Source organism: Hemiscyllium ocellatum, chromosome 39 (assembly GCF_020745735.1).
Source record: "Hemiscyllium ocellatum isolate sHemOce1 chromosome 39, sHemOce1.pat.X.cur, whole genome shotgun sequence".
NCBI lineage: Eukaryota > Metazoa > Chordata > Chondrichthyes > Orectolobiformes > Hemiscylliidae > Hemiscyllium > Hemiscyllium ocellatum.
In genome coordinates this window covers 6,954,258-6,978,282 of record NC_083439.1, presented here as the reverse complement: position 1 = coordinate 6,978,282, position 24,025 = coordinate 6,954,258, and the positions used below count along the sequence as shown (strand labels likewise).

At 38.8% G+C, this 24,025-nt stretch overlaps 1 protein-coding gene across 1 annotated transcript in view; it reads right to left on the bottom strand.

The window, feature by feature from the left end:
- The window catches only part of iqch (IQ motif containing H), a 160,730-nt gene that overhangs the window by 56,261 nt on the left and 80,444 nt on the right, over positions 1–24,025 (bottom strand). Inside the window, exon 14 of the mRNA XM_060852845.1 lies at positions 21,807–21,998. Coding sequence (XP_060708828.1) covers positions 21,807–21,998 — 192 coding nt within the window. The remainder of the gene's footprint in view (positions 1–21,806; positions 21,999–24,025) is intronic.

The following is a 24,025-nucleotide window of genomic DNA, read 5'->3' as shown; positions in this document are numbered from 1 at the left end:
GCAGAAAGGCTGTTTCCCCTTGTGGGGGAGTCTGGGGTCAGAAGGCATTATCTCAGAGTAAGAGGTCACCCATTTAAGACAGCGATGAGGAAGGTTTCTTCCTCTCAGATGGTGGTGAATCTGTGTGATTGTGTATTGCAGAGGGCTATTAATGCTGTTATGTATATGCAAGGCTGAAATGGACAGATTTTTATCCAAAAGATACTGGAGCAGAATTAGGCCCATCAAGTCTGCTCCACCATTTCGATCATGGTTTTTCACATTTTTCAACCCCATTCTACTGTCTTCTCCTTGTAAACATCGATCCATTACTAATCACGAACCTATCTATTACTGTCTTAAATACACTCAATGATTTTGGTCTCCACATCCCTCTGTGCCAATGAGTTTTACCCTATACCTGAATAAATTCTTCCTTATCTGAATTCCAAAGTGGTAACCCTTCACTCTGTGACCACACCCTTGGGTCCTAATCTCTCCCACTAGTGGAATCATCTTTTTCCAAGTCAACTCTATGTCATGCCTCTCAGGATTCTCTAAGTTTCAATGAAATTCCCCCCTTATTCTTCCAAACTCCAGTGAGTACAGATCCAGAGATCTCAACTGCTCCTCATATATCAAGCCCTTCAGCCCTGTGATTATTCTTGTAAACCTCCAAGGCCACCACATCCTTTCTTTGAGACAGGGCCCAAAAATCAGTGAGGGGATCACGAGATTTGGGAAAAGGATACACTGGCATTGGAGGCAGTCCAGAAAAACTTCACCAGATTGTTTAAAGGCATGAGGAGTTTTTCTTGCAAGGAGAAGTTGAGTAGGTTGGACTTGTGCTCATTGAAGTTTACAAGAATGAGAGGCGATGGAAAAGTGAAGGTGAGGAATATCACATCAATCATGATCTTTCTGAATGGTGGATCAGACTTTATGGGCTGAATGGTCTACTTGTATTCTTACATCTAATGGTCATGTAGAGATTGTAACAAGATCAGCCACCTGGAACCTGTTGAATAGGACTTATCTGATTGGGGCTGTTAATCTGGGGCCTAGATTAGAGTGGTGCTGGAAAAGCACAGCAGTTCAGGCAGCATCCGAGTTAATCTGGTCCAATCCCTGGCTGACAAATACAAAGGGGAGTGTCAGAGATACTGCCCCTCTGAGAGAGACAGTTCTAGAGTTAAAGACTGTTCATGTGCAAATAAAGGGTGACTTGGTGAGGGCACGTGCATTTCTTGCATCATGACTTTGTTTGGGAAGGTTGACTCATTTGACCCTGCTATCAAGGATAGGGCCCAGTACATAGAAAGAATGTGTTGTTTTTTTCTGGGCAAACAACATTGTGACAGATAAAAAGCATCAAGTAATTCTTCTGACAACCTACGGAACCACAGCTTTTTCTGTTATTAGGTGCCTAATTTTCTGAGGCACCAGATACTAAAACCTTTCAAGAATTGATGTAAGTGTTAAGGAATATCACAACACCAAGCATTCTCTAATTTTGAGATGCTGTCATTTTTTTACTAGATAATTCAAGAAGCAAGGGAATCCATATCTGGATTTTTGACTAGGTTAAGACTACTGCCAGAAACCTGTGACTTTGGTTTAATCCTTAATGAGATGATGAGAGACTATTTGGTATGTGGGATTAATGATGTAACCATGCAAAAATGCTAACTAGCAAAAGCCCAACTGGACTTCAAACAGGTGCTACAACTGACTTTATCACTGGAAAATGCAGCAAATGGAGTATATAGATTGCAGGGTATTCTGAAGGAAGTGGACACCCTTGGCAGTCTGACTGAGCTTGGAGAACACCACTTGAGGGCAGGCAATTGCATAGTTTCACTCAGGACATATCCTGAACAGAGGGCCCACAGCAAAACACTAAAACAAAGCCAAGTCTCAGCCAAATGCTTAACATTTTCTTCAGGATTCTAGCAGGCAAGCCATTGTAAATGCTGCCGGAATGCGGACTTCACACAACTAAAGAGTCCTACTGGACCTAACTTGAGTAATTACTCATAGGGGGCAGTATCCAGGAGAGTTCATAACCTGGGGAGGGGGAGGTGAAAGAGTGAAGGAATCATCAAAGCAGTTCGATTTGTGAAAAGGGCAGCACTGGTTGTAAAGATTTTGAAACGCAATGGGTCAGTTCATCTTTGAGGGGATTTTAGACAAATGATAAATTGCCTTTTGCAGCTGGATAAATAGCCTATCCCTGCATTGAGTATTTATGCGTAAAGGTGACAGGGAGCCTGTCCTTCACAAATCTGGACTTCAGCCGCACTTATTTGCAATTGCACTGAGATGTGGGTTTCCAGAAGTATTCTACAATTAATACCATAAGGGCTTATATGAGACTTTCATTTGGGTTATCATCAGCCTGTGCAATTTTTTATTGGATGATGTAGAACATTTTGCAAGATCAACCTCAGGTCACCATTTACCTAGATGACATTCAAATAACAAGGAAAATAATAAGGAACACTTAGAGAACTTGGATATACTCCTAAGGCATTTTCTCAAAGTTAGAATATGTCTAAGAAGGGAAAATGTGTGTTTCAGGCACCCCAAATGACCTGAGTTGATAAAATGTGGAGTTGGCAAAAGGACAGCAGGTCAAGCAGCATCAGAGGGGCAGGAGAGTCAGTGCTTCAGGCCCCCTTCAGCAGGACAGCAATCAAAGTTACCCCAGCTCCCACATCTGTTCGGGAACTTAGGTCATTTCTTAGTCTGGTAAATTATTATGGAAAGTTCAAAAAACAATGTGGCCTCCATCCCAGAAACGTTGTATCAACTCCTAAGAAATGGTTAACCACAAAAATGGCTGCATAGACAAACCCTTGTTTTCAGTGAAGTAAAGAAAAAGCTAACATCCTCTAAGATTTTGGCACACCATAATGTGAATGAAAGATCTGGTTTTGACAAATAATACCTCACCACATGGCATTAGGATGGTATTTTAGCTCATAGATGGCCCAATAGTGTATGCATCCAAAACTTTGGCCAATGCAGAGTTTAAATACACAGAGATAGAGAAAGAAGGATTGGCAGTCATACTTCAAGTCTGGAATTCCATCAATACTTTTATGGATGAAAATTTGTGATAATCACGAACCACAAACCCTTAGAGAGGATAAAGCAGCGGCATCCATTGCTTCAAGCCACATTCAGTGGTACACTCTAATACTAAGTGCTTATAATTACAAGTTAGAGCATAATCTGGAGAAGGCCAATAAGTGAATGTGGATACATTGAGCCACCTTCCATTAGCAGGTACACCCAATGGAAGAATCTGTGATGATATTAAATTTTCTGGACATGCTCCCAGAAAATTTAGGACGTAGAAAGATTCAGTCCTTTCAAAACTGGTGGTGATGGGGGAAGCCAAAGGCCATCAGAAACAGAACTGAAAATCTTTTTGGACCAAGATGGATCAGCTCGCAGTAGAGGACAGATCTTTTTATAGGGAACAAGAGAGATTGTCCCTGCAAAGGTCGCTGCCAAATACTCCACCAGGGGTCTCCAAAATGAAGACATTGACAAGAAGTTATGTCTGATGTCCATGATTGGACACAGATACTGCCCAGGTGATGGGGCAATGCCCAGCGTACCAACAAGGACAAAAATTACCACCAACAGCCATCTCCATGGTAAAGCTTGGACTCAGTTGCACATCGACTATGCTGGTCCTTTCCTGTTTTTCAATACATGGGAGTCCCAGAAGTCTTGGTCATGGACAACAGGCCATCTTTTACTTGAAGGGCAATTGGGCATTTCCTTAAGTCGAAAGGGATTCGATATATAAGGACAGCTCCATACTATCCATCATCCAGTGGCCGGCAGAAAGAGCAGTCCAAACTTTGAAGGCTGGCTTGAAGAAACAGTCTACAGCCTCACTAGATACCAAGCTGTCACAGTTTTTATTTAATTATAGGACCACTCCAGATGCAATCACAGGGATAGCACCAGCAGAGTTGCTGATGAGTAGAAGACTCCGAATCAGGTTAAGTCTGATTTTCCCAGACTTGGTGGGGGGAGGGGCTGAAATAGCATTGTTTGCCAAGACTCCACCAAGTGAGAGTGGCAGTTTGATATGGGGGATGAAGTTTGGTGTAAGAACCCTGGAAATAGCCCACCTAATGGGTAGGCATGGTCAACGCGAGGTCATAACTGGTGATGTGTAAAGTTTGAGTAGGTGCAATGGTCCTGAATAAGCACGTGAACCATATGAAAGCTGTGAATTTGCAAACCGTGCAGGAGCAAAACATACTCTGCTCCTCAGAACAGTTGGAAACACTGCAGGAACTGTCAAGTGTTGGTGAGTCCTCAGAACTGGAGATGGACATGATGGATGTACTTGCCCCAACGCCTTTGTCACTGGAAGAAGAGTGAAATTCCACCTCTGGTGCAAGAGGTGAGCTCCTGTGCATTACATGCCACCCTTATTTGATTGTGAGTCGGAGGATCCTGACCTGACTAAAACGCCCGAGGTGGCTCTCCAAGATAAAGGGCCGGCCTATGTCTTTGGATTCGGAGAGGGAAGGATGTAATGATTGTAAAGTAGCCAACCAGTTGGACTCCACAGAATATGAATTCCCTGATTGGGATTGTTAATCTGGTCCAATCAGGGAACTCTGGCTGGCAGATAAAAAGCAGTGTCCCTTGAGCTGTTCAAGGAGAGGTGGGCACCGCTGGGAGTGGAGTGCATTATTTCCCCCTCCAACTCTATTTTGATTTAGTCCCTACCCTCCCCTTCACTGTTTGTTCACACAGCATTGCCCTTTGATGTGAAGGGCACTGCTTGTCACTGGCCACTCGGGTGTTTTCCTACTTTTCCTGGTGGAGGAAATTGAATAAAGATTTGTACACCTTGTGTCTCTCACTGTGTCTCACACCTGCACACACACACCATGGGTGCTGGGGATAAAAATAATAAGCACTACCGCAGTTAGGCGGTAGTGTGGGGGGGGGGGGGGGGGGTTAAAAAAAAATTTTGAAAAATAAACAGGAGCTCTTTGAAAAAAAAATAAAGAGCGGTGTCCCTTGAGCTGTTCAAGGAGAGGTGGGCACCGCTGGGAGTGGACTGCATTATTTCCCCCTCCAACTCTATTTTGATTTAGTCCCTGCCCTCCCCTTCACTGTTTTGATCACACAGCATTGCCCTTTGATGTGAAAGGCACTGCTTGTCACAGGCCACTCGGGTGTTTTCCTATTTTCCTGGTGGTGGAAATTGAATAAAGATTCATGCACTTTGTGTCTCTCACTGTGTCTCACACCTGCACACACCATGGGTGCTGGGGAAAAAATAAGCACTACCGCAGTTAGGCGGTAGTGTGGAGGTTTTAAAAAAAGGAGTATCGGGGATTCTGAAAAGAAAAAAAAGGAACAAGCATGCATTGCCCTTTGATTGAAGGGCACTGCTCGTCACTGGCCACTCGGGTGTTTCCTTTCTTCCTGGTGGTGGAAATAAAAAAGAAAAAGAAAGAAAAATTAAAAAATGAAAAATAAAAATAAAAAAAGAGCGGTGTCCCTTGAGCTGTTCAAGGAAAGGTGAGCACAGCTGGGAGTGGAGTGCATTATTTCCCCCTCCAACTCTATTTTGATTTAGTCCCTGCCCTCCCCTTCACTGTTTGATCATGCAGCATTGCCCTTTGATGTGAAGGGCACTGCTTGTCACTGGTCACGCGGGTGTTTTTTTCCTTCCTGGTGGTGAAAATTTGAATAAAGATTTGTGCACCTTGTGTCTTTCACTGTGTCTCAAACCTGCACACACACGACATGGGTGCTCAGGAGAAAATAATCACTATCGCAGTTAGGCGATAGTGTGGGGGTTAAAAAAAAGAGAAAAAAAAATTAAAAAGGGAAGTGTCAGAGATAAAGGCACTCAAAGAGCTGACTCTGAATTAGGCAGTCGCTGAGTCAAGGATTGGTCATGTGTAAATAAAGGGTGACTTGGTGATGGGATACCAGCTTCTGTGGAGTTATTTTAGTCTGAAAGCTCTGCATAAAAGCCCAACCAATACAAATAAAGAAAATATAACTGTAAATAAAAACTTTTTTCACAAATTAGTTTCTACGTGGACTGTAGGACCATAATCTTGAATATTTGTGAAATGTTAGCTTAGTATTTTTTAAAATATTCTTCTTTCTCTTCGAGTTGTCTCTATCCAAGTTTAGTACCTTTTACAATCTAATCTAGAACTATACAGTCAATCCTGTCTGACAGCAATACAGCTGATATCAGTATCAAATAGGTATGAAGGACAATGAGTTCCTTTTAAGGTGATTATGTCCCCCTCAAACCTGTGCCATTGCTGTTGCATACACAGTTTTTGAAAATACACTCCAGACTAGATAGGAATGACTAGCCTTTGATTTTCCTCCCTTCTTCTCTTTAGTATTTTTCTGTGTGAAAAACTAACTATGCAGTGAGTTGGTTGATGTACACCCAACAACTTTATGGTATGGCTGTTCAATGGCCCAAACTAATATTCTGCTTTGGAACTCAAATGAGCTTTTATTTAAATACTGCCATCATCCTAATTATCCTGAAGATCCTGCGCAAGTTTGCATTTGTGCAAATTTACCAGTTTACAGTTTGTCCAACTCACTAAATAGGATATTAAAATGAATGCTCTAAAGCAATTTCTATTTAAACATGATTAACCCTCATAATATCTGTGAATGTATTCATTATGTTTTAAATTTATTTTGGAATTGTTCACACAGAAAGCTTGAGCAGTTCACTAACCCTGTCCTCATGCTACACCCAGGTGAGGAATAGTGTGACTCCTGTCCCACAGTCCATTGTGCGATAGAGGCAGAGTTTGCAGGTAGGCAGAAATGTTTATGCTACAGTGCCTGTCATTTGTGCAGTTCAAAAATGGTGTATTTGACAACGATGTTGTAAGTGTTCAAGAATTTTCTCCCCGGCAATTGTTTATAATGTTAGAAAGTAAATTAAGGTAGTGTTGAGAGCAATTTGCTATGCACACTTTAAGCATTAATACAAGAATAGTGATGATTGTAATTTCTACCCTGTAGTTTTAAATTGCCATTTTAAGTTATCAGCAACTGAAATTATGTCATGCTATACTAGTATTGATCCAGTTTAGTACAAATTAAATGAGACTTTTCATGCTTTTTTTTCTTTTAAATTCTTAGAGACTAAAAAAACACAATGCACAAATAACAGGTTTGCTTTTGTGGATTTCTGCTCAGATTAAAATCCTTTTTGTTCAATATATTTCCCTCCTTTCTCTAAGCGACTGACCCAAGTATTCTGGGTAATGAGGGAATTTGCATTCACTGGGCTGTTAATCTAGGTATCCAGATTATTAGTGTTGTAACATAACCAAACTACCCATCATGAAACTAATTATGGAGGGGGACACCTTTAGCCTTTTGTGCTTGATCCACAATTCAATTAGATCTTGGCTGATCTGTACCTTAATGCGGTCTATCCATTTTGGTTTTGTAATGTTTAATACTAATATCAAACAAAAATCTACAAATTGTAGCAATGAAATTTTCAGTTGACCCCAGCCTCAAAGAATGTTTGGCAAGAGGGCTGCAGATTTTCACTCACCTTTGTGTCAAGAAATGCTTTCTGACATCAATACTGAATGGGCTCAGCTCTAACTTTAACTCGTTTTTTTGTCCTCCCATGCCAGAGGAAATAGTTTCTCTCTGTCTACCCAATCAACGCCTATAATTATCACAAAAAGCTGAAGTGAATCATACACTAACCATCTATACATAAAGGAATGCAAGTCTAATCTATGCAACCTGTCTTCATAACTTAATTGATCTGATACTGATATAAAATAGCTCGGAGTTACAGTTCACTTATTGTTATATTACTCAGTTCTCCCATTTTGTATTGCTAGAGATGAATAAAGTTCCATTGTTCACACACTCATCCTTCACATGATGACTTATCTGCACAATACTTATTGTGTACCTATTTGCTCACTGTAATGTCAATGTTGGATCATTCGCAGTTTTCCGGGAGAAAGTGTCTTTACTATGCATGCATCCACCAACCCCAGTCCCGAACAGTTGGACTTTACTGTATAGAACATTACAGCGCAGTACAGGCCCTTCAGCCCTCAATGTTGCGCCAACCTGTCATACCAATCTGAAGCTCATCTAACCTACACTATTCCATATACGTCCATATGCTTGTCCAATGACGACTTAAATGTACTTAAAGTAGACTTAAAATCTACTATCGTTGCAGGCAAAGCATTCCATACCCTTACTACTCTCTGAGTAAAGAAACTACCTCTGGCATCTGTCCTATATCTTTCACCCCTCAAATTAAAGCTATGCCCCCTCATGCTCACTCTCACCATACTTGGAAAAAGGCTCTCCCTGTCCACCCCATCTAACCCTCTGATTATCTTATATGTCTCTATTAAGTCACCTCTCAACCTTCTTCTCTCTAACGAAAATAGCCTCAAGTCCCTCAGCCTTTCCTCATAACACCTTCGCTCCATACCAGGCAACATCCTAGTAAAGTAGTATATTGAATTTTAAGTATTACTATGCATAGCGCCTACCTGTGAACAGGAGAAGGTGCAGCATCAAGAATAAACAGTTTGGATAAATTCATATGGCCTGGAACCGAGTAATGCTCTGCATCACATGTTTTCTGCCTTTTTCTCATCTCCTCTTCCAAAAATCATAGAATCCCTACGGTGTGCAAAGAGGCTAGTTTGGCCCATCGAATCTGTCCTCATGCTCCAAAGAGATTTCACCAAGACTCAGTCCCTTACTGTCTCCTATCCCCATATTTACCCCTGACTAACCTACCTAGCCTGCATATCCCTAGACACTACGGGCAATTTAACATGGCAATCCACCCAACCCATACATCTTTGCACTGTGGGAGGAAACCAGAACACCCAATGGAAACCCGCACAGACACGGTGAGAATATGAAAACTCCACACAGACAGTCATTCCATGGCTGGAATCGAACCGAGGTCTCTGGTATTGTGAGGCAGTAGAGCTAACTTCTGAGCCACCATGCTGCCCCTAAGAATGCTGAGTCATTTTGGACTATGGCTCTGTTTAATCATCATACACACCAATACAGATCTAGTGGAGTTCAGTCATTCTGCTTTATAGCTACAAGTCCTTCTGTTCAGCTCCTCTTGCCTTTTGTACTTTAGATCTTGGCTGATCTGCACCTCCACTCTATTTACCCACCATTCCTCCATAACTTTGATAGCCTTATCTAGCAAAATCTATTAATCATGGTTTTGAAAATTTCAATAGTGTTTATGTCCACAACCTTTTAGATTTGAGTTCTATACTTCCACAGCAATGTTTGGACACAATTCTTGAGTTTTCTTCTAGTTTTAATGTTAAGTTTATGACTTTATTAGATGTACTTGTCAGTTAAAGATTGCGAATTGATGTCGTCTTAATCTTCTAAACTTAAGGGAGTACAAGCTTCTTTTATGCATCCAATCGATTTATTCTGGTGATACACAGCAAACCTTCCAAGACCAATATATATTCGATCTGAGGCACAGTGCTCAAAACTGATCACAGCACACTGGATTGTGTCTGACCAAGACACTGTACAGCTTACAACCTTTAAAAAAGGTCAAGGGAATGCAACAGTGGCATTGCAATGGCTGAAGTAGAACTTTAATGATCAAAATTACTACCATCTTGCCAATCTTTCACTTTTGGATTAGGAAGTCATGTATTTGTGTCTCATTCCAGAGCCTGAACATAGAACCCAGGATAACATTCTAGACAACAACTATAGGGATGTTGCAGTGTTAGATGAAGAAGATATTAGAAATAAATCCTCTGTCTCTCTACTCCAGTGACTCAGGTACACTATGGGGAAGCAAGGGCGTCCAGCCAACATTCTACTCATTCTGATCTCACAAGGCCATTCTCCGCACGTGGAGTACTTCTGCAGCAGGAACGTTGTCGTCTTTGCTTAAAACAGTCACTGCTCTTCTTAAAAAAAAATCCTCATGCAAACATGAAAGAGACCAAATAAATATAATTGCTTCTTAGTGAATTTAAAGCAGTCATCTAATCACAATACTGCTCTTCTGTGATTTAATATGCTCCTTGAATCTCTGCTCACCAATTAGCTTGTTTTTAAGAATAATTTGATGAAGATGTTGTTCACTATCCACATGTAAAAAGATTTTTTTTAAAATATGAAAAGCTCAACTATCAATATTTGCAGTATGAGAAGCACAAAAAGTATTGCACAATCCCCCTGTAAGAGGGATTTCAGTATGTTAGCATATTACTATCCAAATGCTTCATTTTTTTTGCCTTTCACTGTTAATGGAAAATGTTTTGTAAAATATTTGTTGCATCTATTGAACCCATCTGAGACAATTTCCTCTTATATCTAATGACCCATCACGCTTATGTGAAATGCAATTCGATGTGGCTTCAGCATGCATTAAGTGGAATTGAGAGCTGCATACAGACTTTGTGTCCACATGGTATTATCTGCTCACTCTTCCTTGAGAGGCGGCATCGCTCATTATCCAGACTTCAACCCCAGTTCCACAAAAAGGCTTAGGTCTGTTTAAAACTGAAGAGCCTTTTTTTATAACATAATAGGGGCGCATATGTTATGCTGAAACACATAAGCAGAAAATAACTGTTTTAAATGCCTGGCACAGAACCCAGGCACTCTACTATCTTATACTCTCTTCTGTTCAGCTACATTTTCTTTTCTTAAATACCACATGGGGTCCACTTCCTTCTTTTTCTTTGGATTAATTACCCTTCTTCAAGCTGAGACCAATTATACTCAATAATTAAAGTATACACATGTAGTTTAGAAATAGGGTTAAAAAAAAAGAGTATCTGGATGCAGCTTTGTAAAACAGGAATGAACATTTTCTTGTACCAGTTTTCTTGCTAACTATATTTCAGCGGGTACTCATTATCTTTTGATATCTGTTCTAAACTGGCTGTTTTCCACAGGTGACATTGATTTCCTACTGACACTTCCCATTCTCAAAGGGCATCACAATTGAACTTGTCACACTCCACATCCAATATTTAAAAGTCTGCACTTTTCAGCAGCAGTTGCCAGTGAGTAAACTGGCTGGCCAAACCTTTTTCCCTTTCCAACCCAGTGGCACGTAGCACAACTGTTACCCTGACTGAGGTTAGTCCATGCAATACAAACTAGGCATCAAATTTGGGACCTTTTTGGTCTGTGCAGTTTAACCTTCATAGCAGAGACTGCATGGAGGTATTTTGTAAAAAAAAATCATTTAAAGCTAGGTGCCTATCAAACAACACAAACTGTCTTCTGTGTTTGCTATATTAACAGGTTTATGGAGGTGCAATTAATTAGGCATCATCATACGCAAAAACCTTGAATGTTCCCTGCACAGCACTCTAATAAACCTGTCACTGTGATATAAAACAAAATTAAATTTAAAACAAGTGTCAGATCATTTTCACATTACAAAACTATTGTTTCCATTTCTGGCCACACATTCCAATTATTTTATACTTTACAATTCAATTTAAATTAAATACATATTTTCCTCACCTTCTTTTGCCCAAAAAGAATTCTACATTATTTTCATTGCCACACTTCTTTGTTACCTCTGCTGAGCTTTATAATGCACTGCAAACTCTCTGCCTCTTTTATATATACAACGTATTTGTTTATATTTCCTCCTTTTAGATGCTCCTTAACACTTAACTCCTTGACCAAGCTTTTGGTCTCCTGTCCTATATTGGTGTCAAAGTTTCTTTAATAATGGCTCCTGTAAAGCACCGTGGAGCATCTTGCTACATTGAAGGTGCTTTATAAAAGCAGTTTTCAGCTTAACTTTTGTAGAATGGGATTTTTTTATATTCTACATGTACAGGAGACTTTCAAAGATTTCATTTGCAAGTGTATTTATCAATAGCTTTATTAATGCCGACATCCCATATTCTGCAGATAGTTGAAACACAATTTTACCTCCAATTGTCTGTCTTTCAACTACCTTTGGCATAATTTGGAGGGCATTAAATTCATTGAGGTATTTATCACCATCAATGTGACAACAATTACATTTTAAACTTTAGCACAACAGTCATAGACAAATTGCCAAAGGTCAACAGCTGAATTAAAGGTGCAAATGCTTGCATGCTGTGAAATGCTCAGATTAGGAATGTAAAAAGGTACTCAGATAGCATGACTTGGAAGAGCTGGTTTACAAAATAATTAGTTTACACAAAACTCTTATTTAAATAGTAAAATACTGCAATGAAACAGAGCACAGAAAGAAGGAGCAGTGGGGAACCGCAGCAAAATGTTACATTAAATTCCTGGAGCTTCAGGTAATGCTTGATGGGATATAGAATCAATTCAGGCTGTGCAGTTCCCTGTATTACAGAAAGCAGCGTAACTTGTCTCGCATTACAATGTATTGCCAGGTGAAAATTACACTTATGCCAAACCACCCAATAACAATGGCAGGAAAATAAAACCAAATTTTCATACTAGTGAGCAAACAAGAAGTAGAAATACTTCCAAAAAATGTGATTTTTTTTCATAACTTCTATCATGTATTTTTTAGTCTTCCTAAGACAGACACTAACTGCAGTTAGTGGGTAATCTGATCACATGCCTTTGCCATTGATACTTAAGTTAAGTGATAGATGGTGTGCAAAGACAGCTTAAGAATGAATCTTCCATCTGATTTTCTTTCATCATTACAACCCAGCTGAACTAAAGGATAATTCAAGGAAGGAGGGCAAGGGAAAATATCCAACTTTATCATCCAACAAAAAGTGCCAATCATTCATATATACCGCACTTATCCATCATATTAATCCAAAATTACAATTAAAACAGGAAAGAGGGTGCAAACTATTGTTGTTCATATTGTACCCTTTCCTCATGAATTATAACTGTATTGTCCCCTTGGAGATTTGATGTTCTTGTGATTCTGCCTTGATGAGTGCAAAATTTAAATCTTTAAGAGTATGTCCATTCTCAGCAAAACAACTATTAATTCTGTTTAGCATATGATCACTTGTGTTCAAAGTTTCTGGAAAGATTCGATCTCTGAAAGTATCAGTCTTGTTCTGAAAGCTGTATCTCACTTAAGACCCTGCATATCCATGGAAATGATTCTGATGGATGTAGAAGATGCCATGACACAAGTGAGGAAAAAGCATCTTTCCAGTTTTAGACTATGCCCTTCTCTCAGCTAAAATCAACAAAGAACAGATTAACTGGTTATCCACCTCTTTACCAAATGTTAAACCTTGCTGTAGTTAACGCTAATATTGTATATGACTACATAACATCAGTCTTTGTACTTCAAAATTATCGCTGGTGTGTGGAGTCCTTGGACTTGTTGCCGAGGAAAGTGATAAAACATTAGATAAGGTGTGTTTTTGCTAAACATCGAAGGGGAGATTACAACGCTGCAGATGCAACAATTAATAATACACATCCAGATGCAAGAATGTAGTAAATGGTGGGTGTACACAACATGAAAGCTATTATCCAAAAATGAAGCAATCTTTTGGGTGTGACCTGGCAAACACTTTTCACAGGGTTGGAAAAAAAAGCACTGGCCAACTTCTAAAGGCTAACCCTGAAGCATCTCCTCTATTCTTAGACTTTTCTTACTGTTTCACAACAATCTGCAACAATTCTGTCATTCCAGCTCAATGTGGATATTTATGGGAATCATTACGTACAGTTTTACAATATGTTTCCTTACTACTGTATTCATGTTATGCTGTGAAAGGCGCACTATGCTAGCAAATGTTGTAATCGGCTTGCCAGCTTATGCTTTAAAATGGTTAGACATAGATGTGGTGGAAGATTCATTTATTTTTTTTACTGTTCCTTTCTTAACACGGCATATTTTAGAACATTCCACCCTGCAGGGAAGGACCCCTATTGCTCCACCATATTGAAGTGTGTGCCTGATGATATTTTATAGGACAAGCTTACAAGATCAGACCTGATTATATATCTGAAGATGCAGACATGCTTTAAAATTAAAGCATAACGTATACATTTTATATATTTGTGTTAAATAATGCCAGATAATCTGAACTCTTATAATTGTTGAAAACAAAATTCTATTCAAAACGTCTAATATAAAACAAACATGGCCAGACATATTCTGTTGATCATTTTGGCACTTTGCTCATATTGTAGTATCAATACTAATAGTGTGAATTTGTCACTATGATTGCTGGAAAGCCCAATGATGTACCTGAATAGTCTACAGGTGTGTTAAAAATTTAGTAAAGGGAATGTGTTTATTTTAATCTGGCGGTGTAGCAGTTAAGATGCTCATTTCACATTATTGTAGGTTGGCGCCTCAGGGGCTTGTCTGATAATTGAATTCACCAGGGAAACAGATGATCAGTTTTATCAGCTCTCAGCTTGGCTGCTTGGTGGGGCACCCTGTGGAGGCAGAGAGACCTGGGGGGATAAGGGGGAGGGGTGGGGGTGGGGGTTAAAACTGAGAGGCAACTGACAGTGGCTTCCTTACAATGCAGCAGACATGCCTCCTGCTGGCTCAATGTAGTGTAGCACAGTGCAGAGGTCTGTTTCAATTATTGCTGCATTTCTGTTACTTGCTTTACCTGTAGACAGTCTGTGACAATGCATTAGTTTAAAGGTGGCAGTCATAGTGCCTAGAATAGCCAATCCCTCTAAAATAGTCACTCTCCCCTCTTTTAGCAGTTTGATTTTCAGATGATATTTTGTTCTGCCCATGCCAAGATCACCATTTTGCCTATCGTACGTAATACCAAACCTCATCCTTCATTGCTGTCTCTTTTTACCCAACCAGCAAGATATTTCCTTTACGAGGGCTCATTTAGATCAACTGGCTTTTGAGTGGTTTGCGATGCAGAGTGATACCAGCAGCGTGGGTTCCCACACTGGCTGAAGTGAGGTTACCAACAAGATCCCAGCCGTCTCAACCTCTCTCCTTGCCTGAGGTATGGTGACCCTCACGTTAAACCAGTCATTTCTTTCTCATGAGGGAGCAGCCTATGGCAACTTTACCTTTAGTGGAGCAAAAGGATCAGCTATTTACCTTTAGAGGCAGGACGGTGGCTGAGTGGTTAGCACTGCTGCCTCACAGCACCAGGGACCTGGGTTCAATTCCCACCTTGGGTGACTGTCTGTGTGGAATTTGCACATTCTCTCCATTTCTGTGCGGGTTTCATCCGGGTGCTCCGGTTTCCTCCCACAATCCAAAGATGTGCAGGTCAGGTGAATTGCCCATAATGATAGGTGCATCAGTCAGGCGGAAATATAGGCTAGGGGATTGGATCTGGGTGGGTGACTCTTCAGAGGGTCAGGTTGGGCTGAAGGGCCTGTTTCCATACCATAGGTAATCTAATCAAAAAACATATTTTATTTTTGTGTAATAAGTGTTTTACCCCTAAAATAGGAATTTGGAAGAAACCACATAGTTACAAGAAAATAGAAAAAAACTGGAAAAACTCAGAATGTCTGATTGCATCTGTGGAACAAGTAACAATTAACAAGTTCACAGATCTGATTTTTTTCTCCACAGATGTTGCCAGACCTGTTAAATATCTTCAGAATTTTCTGTGCTTATTACAGAGTTCCAGTATTTGCAGTATTTTGCTTCTGCATAGTTGCAAGATTGTGCCAACAGTGATCTGCAATCTCAAACCACAATGCAAATGGGGATGGGGGTGTAAAGGAGTTCCAGAAAAGTAGCTTCCTGAGAATGTTTGACCACCTCCTTCATATGTCACAATATACACCCACTGTATCTACATCAGAATAAGTGAAAACCAGGGAGCTGAGGAGGACAAGAGAATGATGTACCTGTTTCTCTCACTGATGTCACCAGTATCACATCAATATACTGGAGAAAAGGTGTCCACAGCGGATACAGGCGAGGGAGGGCATTCACGCTAGCTTAGCTCATGGATCTTGAAGTAGTGCTTACTTATACCATTTGGCATCTTATATATGTCTGTAAGTCCCTTCTCAATTTTAAGGTTAAAGTGTCCTAGTTTCTCATAACTCAATTTCTTGACACTATGGATCAGCTAGTGTAAACTACCTCCTTGGCTGGAATGCTTCCCTTATGTCTTTAAATGTGCTGATGAATTACAATAGCTTCTGAGATACAAACACAGCTACATATCATGTGATTGTTAAGGAATCCAAATATTCCCATGAAAGACATTCTGTGGTAGATGTCTTGCTTTTAGGTGTGTAGTAAGTGATGAAGGAATAAACAGCACAGGAAAATGAGACTCAGCAACTAAAGACAAAAATAATATAAAAATACATGTGCGTAAGACAGAGTGAACAGGAAATATTTTATTTCAGATTTTTTCAAAATTAGTTTCACAGGAACAATTTCCCCCTTAATATTTTTCAAAGTACTCAGACATGTGGGGTAAATCTGCAATTTTGTACTTTTCAGAGTGTGAGTCTCAGATAGGGAAACAACACTATGCCCTCGTAACTAATCCACTGTGGAATGCTAGGTTCTTTTTAGGAAAGTGGATTTTCTGCAAGTATCTATGTTGACTTATACATGCACTGAAAGCAATTGCAATATTCCATATTTTATGCTCTCCTCAGCATCAGTACTTCCAGTGGTATTCATAAAATCTTTGCGATATTTGCTATGTCAGGTCTATCTTTCAATAAAGTTATATTATTATATTAATACTTATATAATTTAAACTATTGATTACAAATCAGATTCAATTCATCGGCTTTTAAATATATCGTTTTGAAATAAAATATGAACACGTAAATTGCTTGAATCTCACTAACAACCATATTTGACCTAAATAAATTTAAATTGAAAGGCAATGTTTTCTTCATTACCCAATTTACCTGTTGCATTCTAACTCCTTCATCTATCAACATCATATCCATATCAGTTAACATATTATAGCATCTACAGAAAAAAAAATTGTATGATTATCTTGTAATTGTACCTTTGGTTGCCTGGATGTGGAAATTGTGTTGTTATATACACTCGTATCAAATTATAATATATTGTAGCTTGAGATCTATGGTCCCTGTTATTATTCTCATTGCTCAGGAAAATGGTTTTGCGGGTGTTTTTTTGTGGAACAGATTAATGCTGATAAATTTAAATTTGAATAAAGTGGGACATAAATAGAAGGATTTAAAAAAAACCCAGGGATGACAAGTCTCTCACTGGCTATTTTATTTCAAATATTTCAAAGTAGCAAAGCGTATTCGATGTTTTCAGAAATTAGATGTGCTTAGCTTTTGAATTCTGCAAAAAACTAGGTAGTGGATGGTGTGACAGTAGATTTAAGGTAACAGTAGGATTCAGCATGATTCAAATAAGCAGAAGTAACGGTAGTGGTGGGAACCAGAGGTTGAAAAGTCTGGTGGGAATGTGAAAGGATAGGCCATGAGGAGCGTAAGATGATACAAGGACCTTCACTCCTTCCAAAAGACCCATTTTAGTAACATCCTTCCCAACATGAATCCAGACTAGGAATCAAAATCTTTCTGGCTATATAGCCATTGGGTTCTGTAACACAGATCTGCAGGAAAGGCACTGCAACAGGTTTAATAATTAGAGGTTGGTTCACTTATAATGCTGGGGAATATGGCCATACAGATTTTATTGCAGATATGGATGATCCTGAGCAGTTTTCACAGGCAAAATTCAAGAGTCGAGTATTTCTCACATAAAGCAAATATTGTTCTTCCTGTTCAACTGCTGACATTTGACAAATGCACCAAACAACTAACACCCGGGTCCCAGCATTGCATAAACATTCACAAGGCTTGAAGGTACAGGAAACATATCTTATCCATCATTTTCTCCCAGTAAAAGTATTCCCAGATCATATCCTCAAGGGACCACGCACACCAGCATGAAACTTATAGCTTCAGTGTCCCTAAAGTTGAAGCAGCACACAAAAGTAAAGTTTACAAATGTCTTAACCAGCAGAAACCCTGTGCCCTTGTTGTTTGATAACCTTTAAGTAACAGAAAATTTCTGCAGATTCTAATCTTCTTGTTGGTTGGTCTCCATTTAGTGAGATTTTCTTAAGAAGTTGAACAGATTGTCAGAGCAGATCAAATGGTACATCGTGTATTGGGAGGAAGTAGGCTGAAGGAGTAAAACAGCTTTTCATCATTCCTAGAGTTATCTGCTCTGTGACCTTTATGTCTATGCAGTCTCTGTTATATTTAATATTGAAAAGTAATTATGACAAATGAAATTTTCACCATTTACCCCTCCCAGCCCAGTAATTGATTGTTCATTATTTTCTTTTCAATTGCAGTAGTATTCTGTACTATGGACCCATAGTCCTTCAGGTAAGGTTTCAAATAAAAACAACTGCAGCCACAATTAGATAGACATAGCAATCTGGTTGCTAGTAAATAAAAAGAATAATAGATACCACTAAGTGAGGGGACCACAGATGTGGCTTAAATGAAAATATTTGTGCCCTTGCACATCACTACTTGCTAACCACCATCATCAGTAAATGCAAGCCAACATCAAATAGCTACTCTGGAATTTGTAATTGCAATAAAAACATCAAATAATAGCTTCCTTTGCCTTAGGAAACCAGGCAACCTTTTTCTGAGGTCTATTAATGTTTTTCTTTCATTAAAATTCATTTGATTTCTGTGGCAGAATTGAAACTTTGCTTCACATAATCACAAACCATTCAGCTTATATAGTGCAAATTACTCTGGGACCTTCTTTAAGTTCTTGTAGTATGCTGAAACCATAGGTTAAGCTTTGATAATTAAAGAATGCTGTGCACTCAGATTTAACGAACAGTTTTTCAGACCAAGCATCTAAATCAGCAATTTTGATTTGTAAAGTGAGGAAGAAGTCTTGCACAGGCTTGGTCTTCTCCATTAGAAGAATATATTGAGTATATTTGGGGAAATAATGTTAAAGAAAGGCAATGAACTCTATGGCGTAATCTATATAGAAGAATACACATGGTGTAAAAGAGTTCTGTAGAACAGAGGGTATGTAGATAGGGTTCTCAGTGCACTTCCACACACTTGCAGAAGCCTACTGAAAGGTATAAACCCTACTTTACACATTTGATGCATTTGAAATAGCAAATAAAAAGTAAACAAACTATTGGGAATTACATGGAAATGTTAACTTATAAATGGAGAGGATAGTAAGAGAAACAGAGTTAATGTTTCAGGCTGATGACCTGTTGACAGTTTTGGTGAAAAATCATTGATCTGGAACATGGACTCCATTTTGCTTTTTTCAAATGCTGCTGAAAGTGCTGATTGTTTCCAGCATTCTATGTTTTTATTTTGAATTCCCAACCTCTTGTAGTATTTTGCATTAAGGAATATCTTTATGTTGAACATGTAATATTCGGGGAGAGGTCCATTTACTTCACTCCTCCTAATGTGAAAGCTAAGTCTTTGCATTTAGAAATGCAGAGGTTAGCCAAGCATAGTGAGCACAGATTTGGTAAGGCAAATCAGATTTGAAAAATCCAGCAGGCGTTTGATGAAGTAGTGATGAATTGGATAGGGAAAGTGAGTTTAGTGTTATTGTAGCAAGTGGTTGAGTAGGTGATTGGATTAACTTATTAGTTAATTGACTGGGTAGATATGAAGAGGGATTGTTGACATGGTGATTTGGTGGCGGGAAAGCTGTTGTATGTAAGAGCTCTTTTTCATATAAACAAAAGAGAACAAAAAAAAGAGGGAAAAGGTGGGACTGTTGGGGAGAAGAAACAGTTAGACTGTACAGTTAATAAACTGCATCCCCAAAGGAAGGCTCTTGTTTTTGCCTGGCCAACTGGCTTCAATCTTAATTGACATTTCAGAATTTCATACTCTTCTGAAAAGCCAAAGCAGACTCTAACTATTAACTCTGTTTCCAGATCTGCTGAGTTTTTTCTAGTATCTCTGGGTTTGTTTCAATTTCTAGCATCTGCAATATTTTGCCTTTATTCTAGTTACATTTAGAAGACTAGTATATAAATTTTCAGGGGGCTGATGACAAAAATATAGATTACTGCGTGAGGAACTTTAGCATAGCCTTTTTGTTGGTGCTAAAATGAAGGATTATGGTTTATATATGTTTTTCAGAATAGTGAGAATTTGGAAAGCTTGATACAATGAAAATGAAAATGTATTTACCTCTGTGAACAAAGGATGATTAATTTCAAATTGCGATGAGAGAGATCAGGAGCAACCTCTATGTGCGGAATTGTTAAGGAAAGTGAAGCGGACTTACATTGCGAATTGTTGAGGAAGGGACCATAGCAACTTTTAGAAGACAAATATTTGAAATAAAGAAGAGACGTGACCATGAGAAAACAGCAGGCTAATGACTCTGGATTGCTTTAGCACAGATACATTGGTTTAATAGTCCTCCTTCCTAAACCCACAAGTTCTGTGATCCTACCTCAACATTATGATTCAACAAACACTACCAAACTGGTTAATAATTTCAAGTACAATTGCTAATATCAACTCTTGAATACTGCAGTAAAACTCAAGGCAGGTTTATTAAAACTCATTACAAGGGAAATTGTGTCTCACTTACTTGACTGAGTTTTTTGAAGAGGTGACGAAATTTGATGAAGGCAGAGCAGTAAGCGTTGTTGATATGGACTTCAGTATTCAACAAGGTTCCATAGGGTACACTGGTTAGTAAGGTTAGATCATATGGGATGCAAGCTGAGCTAGTTAATTGAATACAAAATTGGATTGAAAGTAGGAGACAGAAGGTGACTGTAGATGGATATGTTTTGGACTGGAGGCTTGTGACCACTGATGACACCAAAGTAGGTGGTGTAGCAGTCAGTGAAGAAAATTATCTGATTACAATGGGGACCTTGATCAGATAGGTCAATGGACCAAGGAGTGGCAGATAGATTTTAATTTAGATAAACGTGAGATGTTGCGTTTTGGTAGAGCAAAGCAGGGCAGAAGATATACAGGACCCTGGAGAGTGTCGTCGAACAAAGTGGGTATAGATGCATAGTTCCTTGAAAATGGAGTCACAGGTAGACAGGGTGGTGAAGAAGGTGTTTGGCACACTTGCCTGCATTGATCAGAATACTGAATATATGAGGTGGGATGTGTACAGGACATTGGTGAGGCCACTTTTGGAACACTCTGTACAATTGTTGTTTCTGTTCTATAGGAAGGATGACATTAACCTTGAGAGGGTGCAGAAAAGGATTAATAATGATTTTGCCAGGGTTGGAGGATTTGAGTTACAGGGAGAGGCTGAATAGACTACTGGGGCTTTTGTTCTTGGAGCACTGGGGACTAAGGAATATCCTTATAGAGGTTTATAAAATCATGAGGGGCATGGATAGAGTGAATAGCGAAAGTCTTTTTCCTTGGGTATAGGAGTCCAAAACCAGAGGACATAGGTTTAGAATGAGAGGGGATTTAAAATGGACCACAAGCTACAAGAGGAAGTGGTGGAGGTGAGTACAATTACAACATTTAAAAGACATTGGATAGGTATATGAATATGAAAGGTTTAGAGGGATATGGACCAACTGCTGCCAAATGGAACTAGATCAGATTGGGATGTCTGGTTAGCATGGATGAGTTGGACCAAAGAGTCTTGTTTCCATGCTGTATGACTCTATAACAGTATGACTCCCCTTTGAGTTTTGATTGAAATACTTATTTATAGTCAGTAATATATTTGCAATTATTGCAGTAGATTTTTCAAAATAAATGGTTACCATCATTTCCCATTAATATTTGTCTTGCTTTTCTCCCAAACCAAACAGTGAGACTACAGTCACACATACCTGGATCCATTTCTTCTTAAGCCATACTGCAGGACCAATTTCCCTAAATTCCTTCAGAATCGGCTTATAACACTTCAGATGCAAGACATCAAAATATGCAGTACCTCTCCCACCAAATTCAACATCCAGTTTGAACAGCCAACGCTTAATTTCCAGATTTTCGAGAATAAGTTGAGTTAGAACTTCATGCATCTGCAAAAATGAATTTCAATAGCATAAACAATATCATAATTATTCAAAAACAGATTCAAAATTATGAAGACATGTTGACCATTTATTGCAAATATTAAATTATCCATACTTTATTAATCAGAATCAAAATTTTAACATACATTATAGTTATTAAACAAATGTAATAGTTACACAGGAAGGCAGACCAGTGGACTACTGGCAGTGCCACTGGACTGGTAATCCAGCAGTCCAGGGCCAAATCCCAATGATACAATTACTAGAATTCAAATTCAATACATTAATACATCTGGAATGGAAAGCTAGTCTCAGTAATCATGAACTAATCACTGAGTGATTACAAATACATCTGGTTGACTCATGTTCTTTAGGGAAGAAAATGCGTCAATCTTACTTGGTCTGGCCTACCTGTGGTTCCAGACCAACAGCAATGTGTTTGACTGTTTACTGTCCTCTGGGATTTATTACAAGGCAGTTGTGCAATTGGGAATCCCAAAAAAGAACATAATAAAAGTTCTGGTCAGTGTTTCGTGCCTGGTTAAATTTCTATACCATCTCAAAGGATTTCAGCTTGTTTTTAATTCCTTGCCCAATTAAATGGCTTACTAGCATGATGGAACTTCCAAAATGAAATTTAATATTAGGTTGCTATTGCACGGGTGAGTTTAAGGAAAAGTACAAGTTTCACTGTATATCTAACTATGCCTGTCTGGTCTGGAATTTTAACTTCAAATAGCAGCTACTTGAAATGGAAACATTTCCATTGGCCAGTGAGATTCTAATGATTTTAAGATGGGAAAATGTTTTAAAATATCATAAAAATAACTGAAGTGGATTTTGACAAAAATATTCTTCATATGAAGTTTGTATAGGATGTAGAATCCTCCATTTTAAACTGAATTAGAATCCATAAATTCTTTACAAAGGGAATGAGATAGTTGCTTGAAAAATGAGACATATTAAAGAGTATGGGAGCAAGCAGACAAGTGGGATTAGAAACGTATCTGATGTAGAAAAAAACCATTAACACTAGACCTGATGGTGCTGAATTGCTGGTTCGATACTGAAACATTCTGCAATTTTAATACAAAATGAATCTACATGCAGACAAAGGGAGAGAGAGCATTTTACAGTCAGACTGAACAGACAGGAAATCATACTAAAAGAAAGGCATGAAAGCCTGAGTTGCACGCTGAGAGCAACATGTATAAAATTTACTGCACAGAAACTAGTCAGTTGGCCTGACTGGTCGATGCTTCATGAGTCTCCTCCCACTCCTCTTCATCTGTCCCTATCAGCATAACCTTCTCCTCTTTTCTCCATCTCGTGTTTAGCCATAGCATCTCCTTGAATTCATGCTTGCTATTCATCTCAACTATTCTATGAGGAAGCAAGTTTCTCATTCTCACCATTCTCTGTGCAAAGGCATGCTAAGTAGAGGAGACAGACCAGAAATGACACAATGAAGAAAGTAAATCAGGAAGAGAGGAGCAAATACTGCAGATACAGAGATTACAATAAGAGGAAGTTTGCAAAGCACGGAGGCAAAGAGAAAAAGATAGAAAGAGATGATTTATCTCAAAAGAAAGTGATCAGAAGACTGAAAGAATTATGCTTGGTGACAGTAGCAACTAAAAGAACACAGGGATGAAAGGGAAAAAGAGTGAGGGGGAGAAAGGGAGATAGGGAGACTTCTTTTTGCCTGTAATCAGTATGATGAAAGGGCACCTTGCCCAAGACAAGTTTTTTAAAAATTTATTTTCATATCTGGTATGATTCAGAGTAAAGTAGGATTTTACATCAAAGATAACAATGCACTCGTATACATTTCAACTATTTATATTAACTAAGTTAATTGACAATAGACATTTTATTCAAAGTAACATAGTAAAAATGCTCCATTCTTTCCAGTTGAAATTTAAACATAATTTAAAAGTACGTTTTATCATATGTACATCCACCAAATTACACAGGACCTATATACTATCAGCATCTTTCTCTGTCTGCCCCACTCACCTCACTGCCACCCC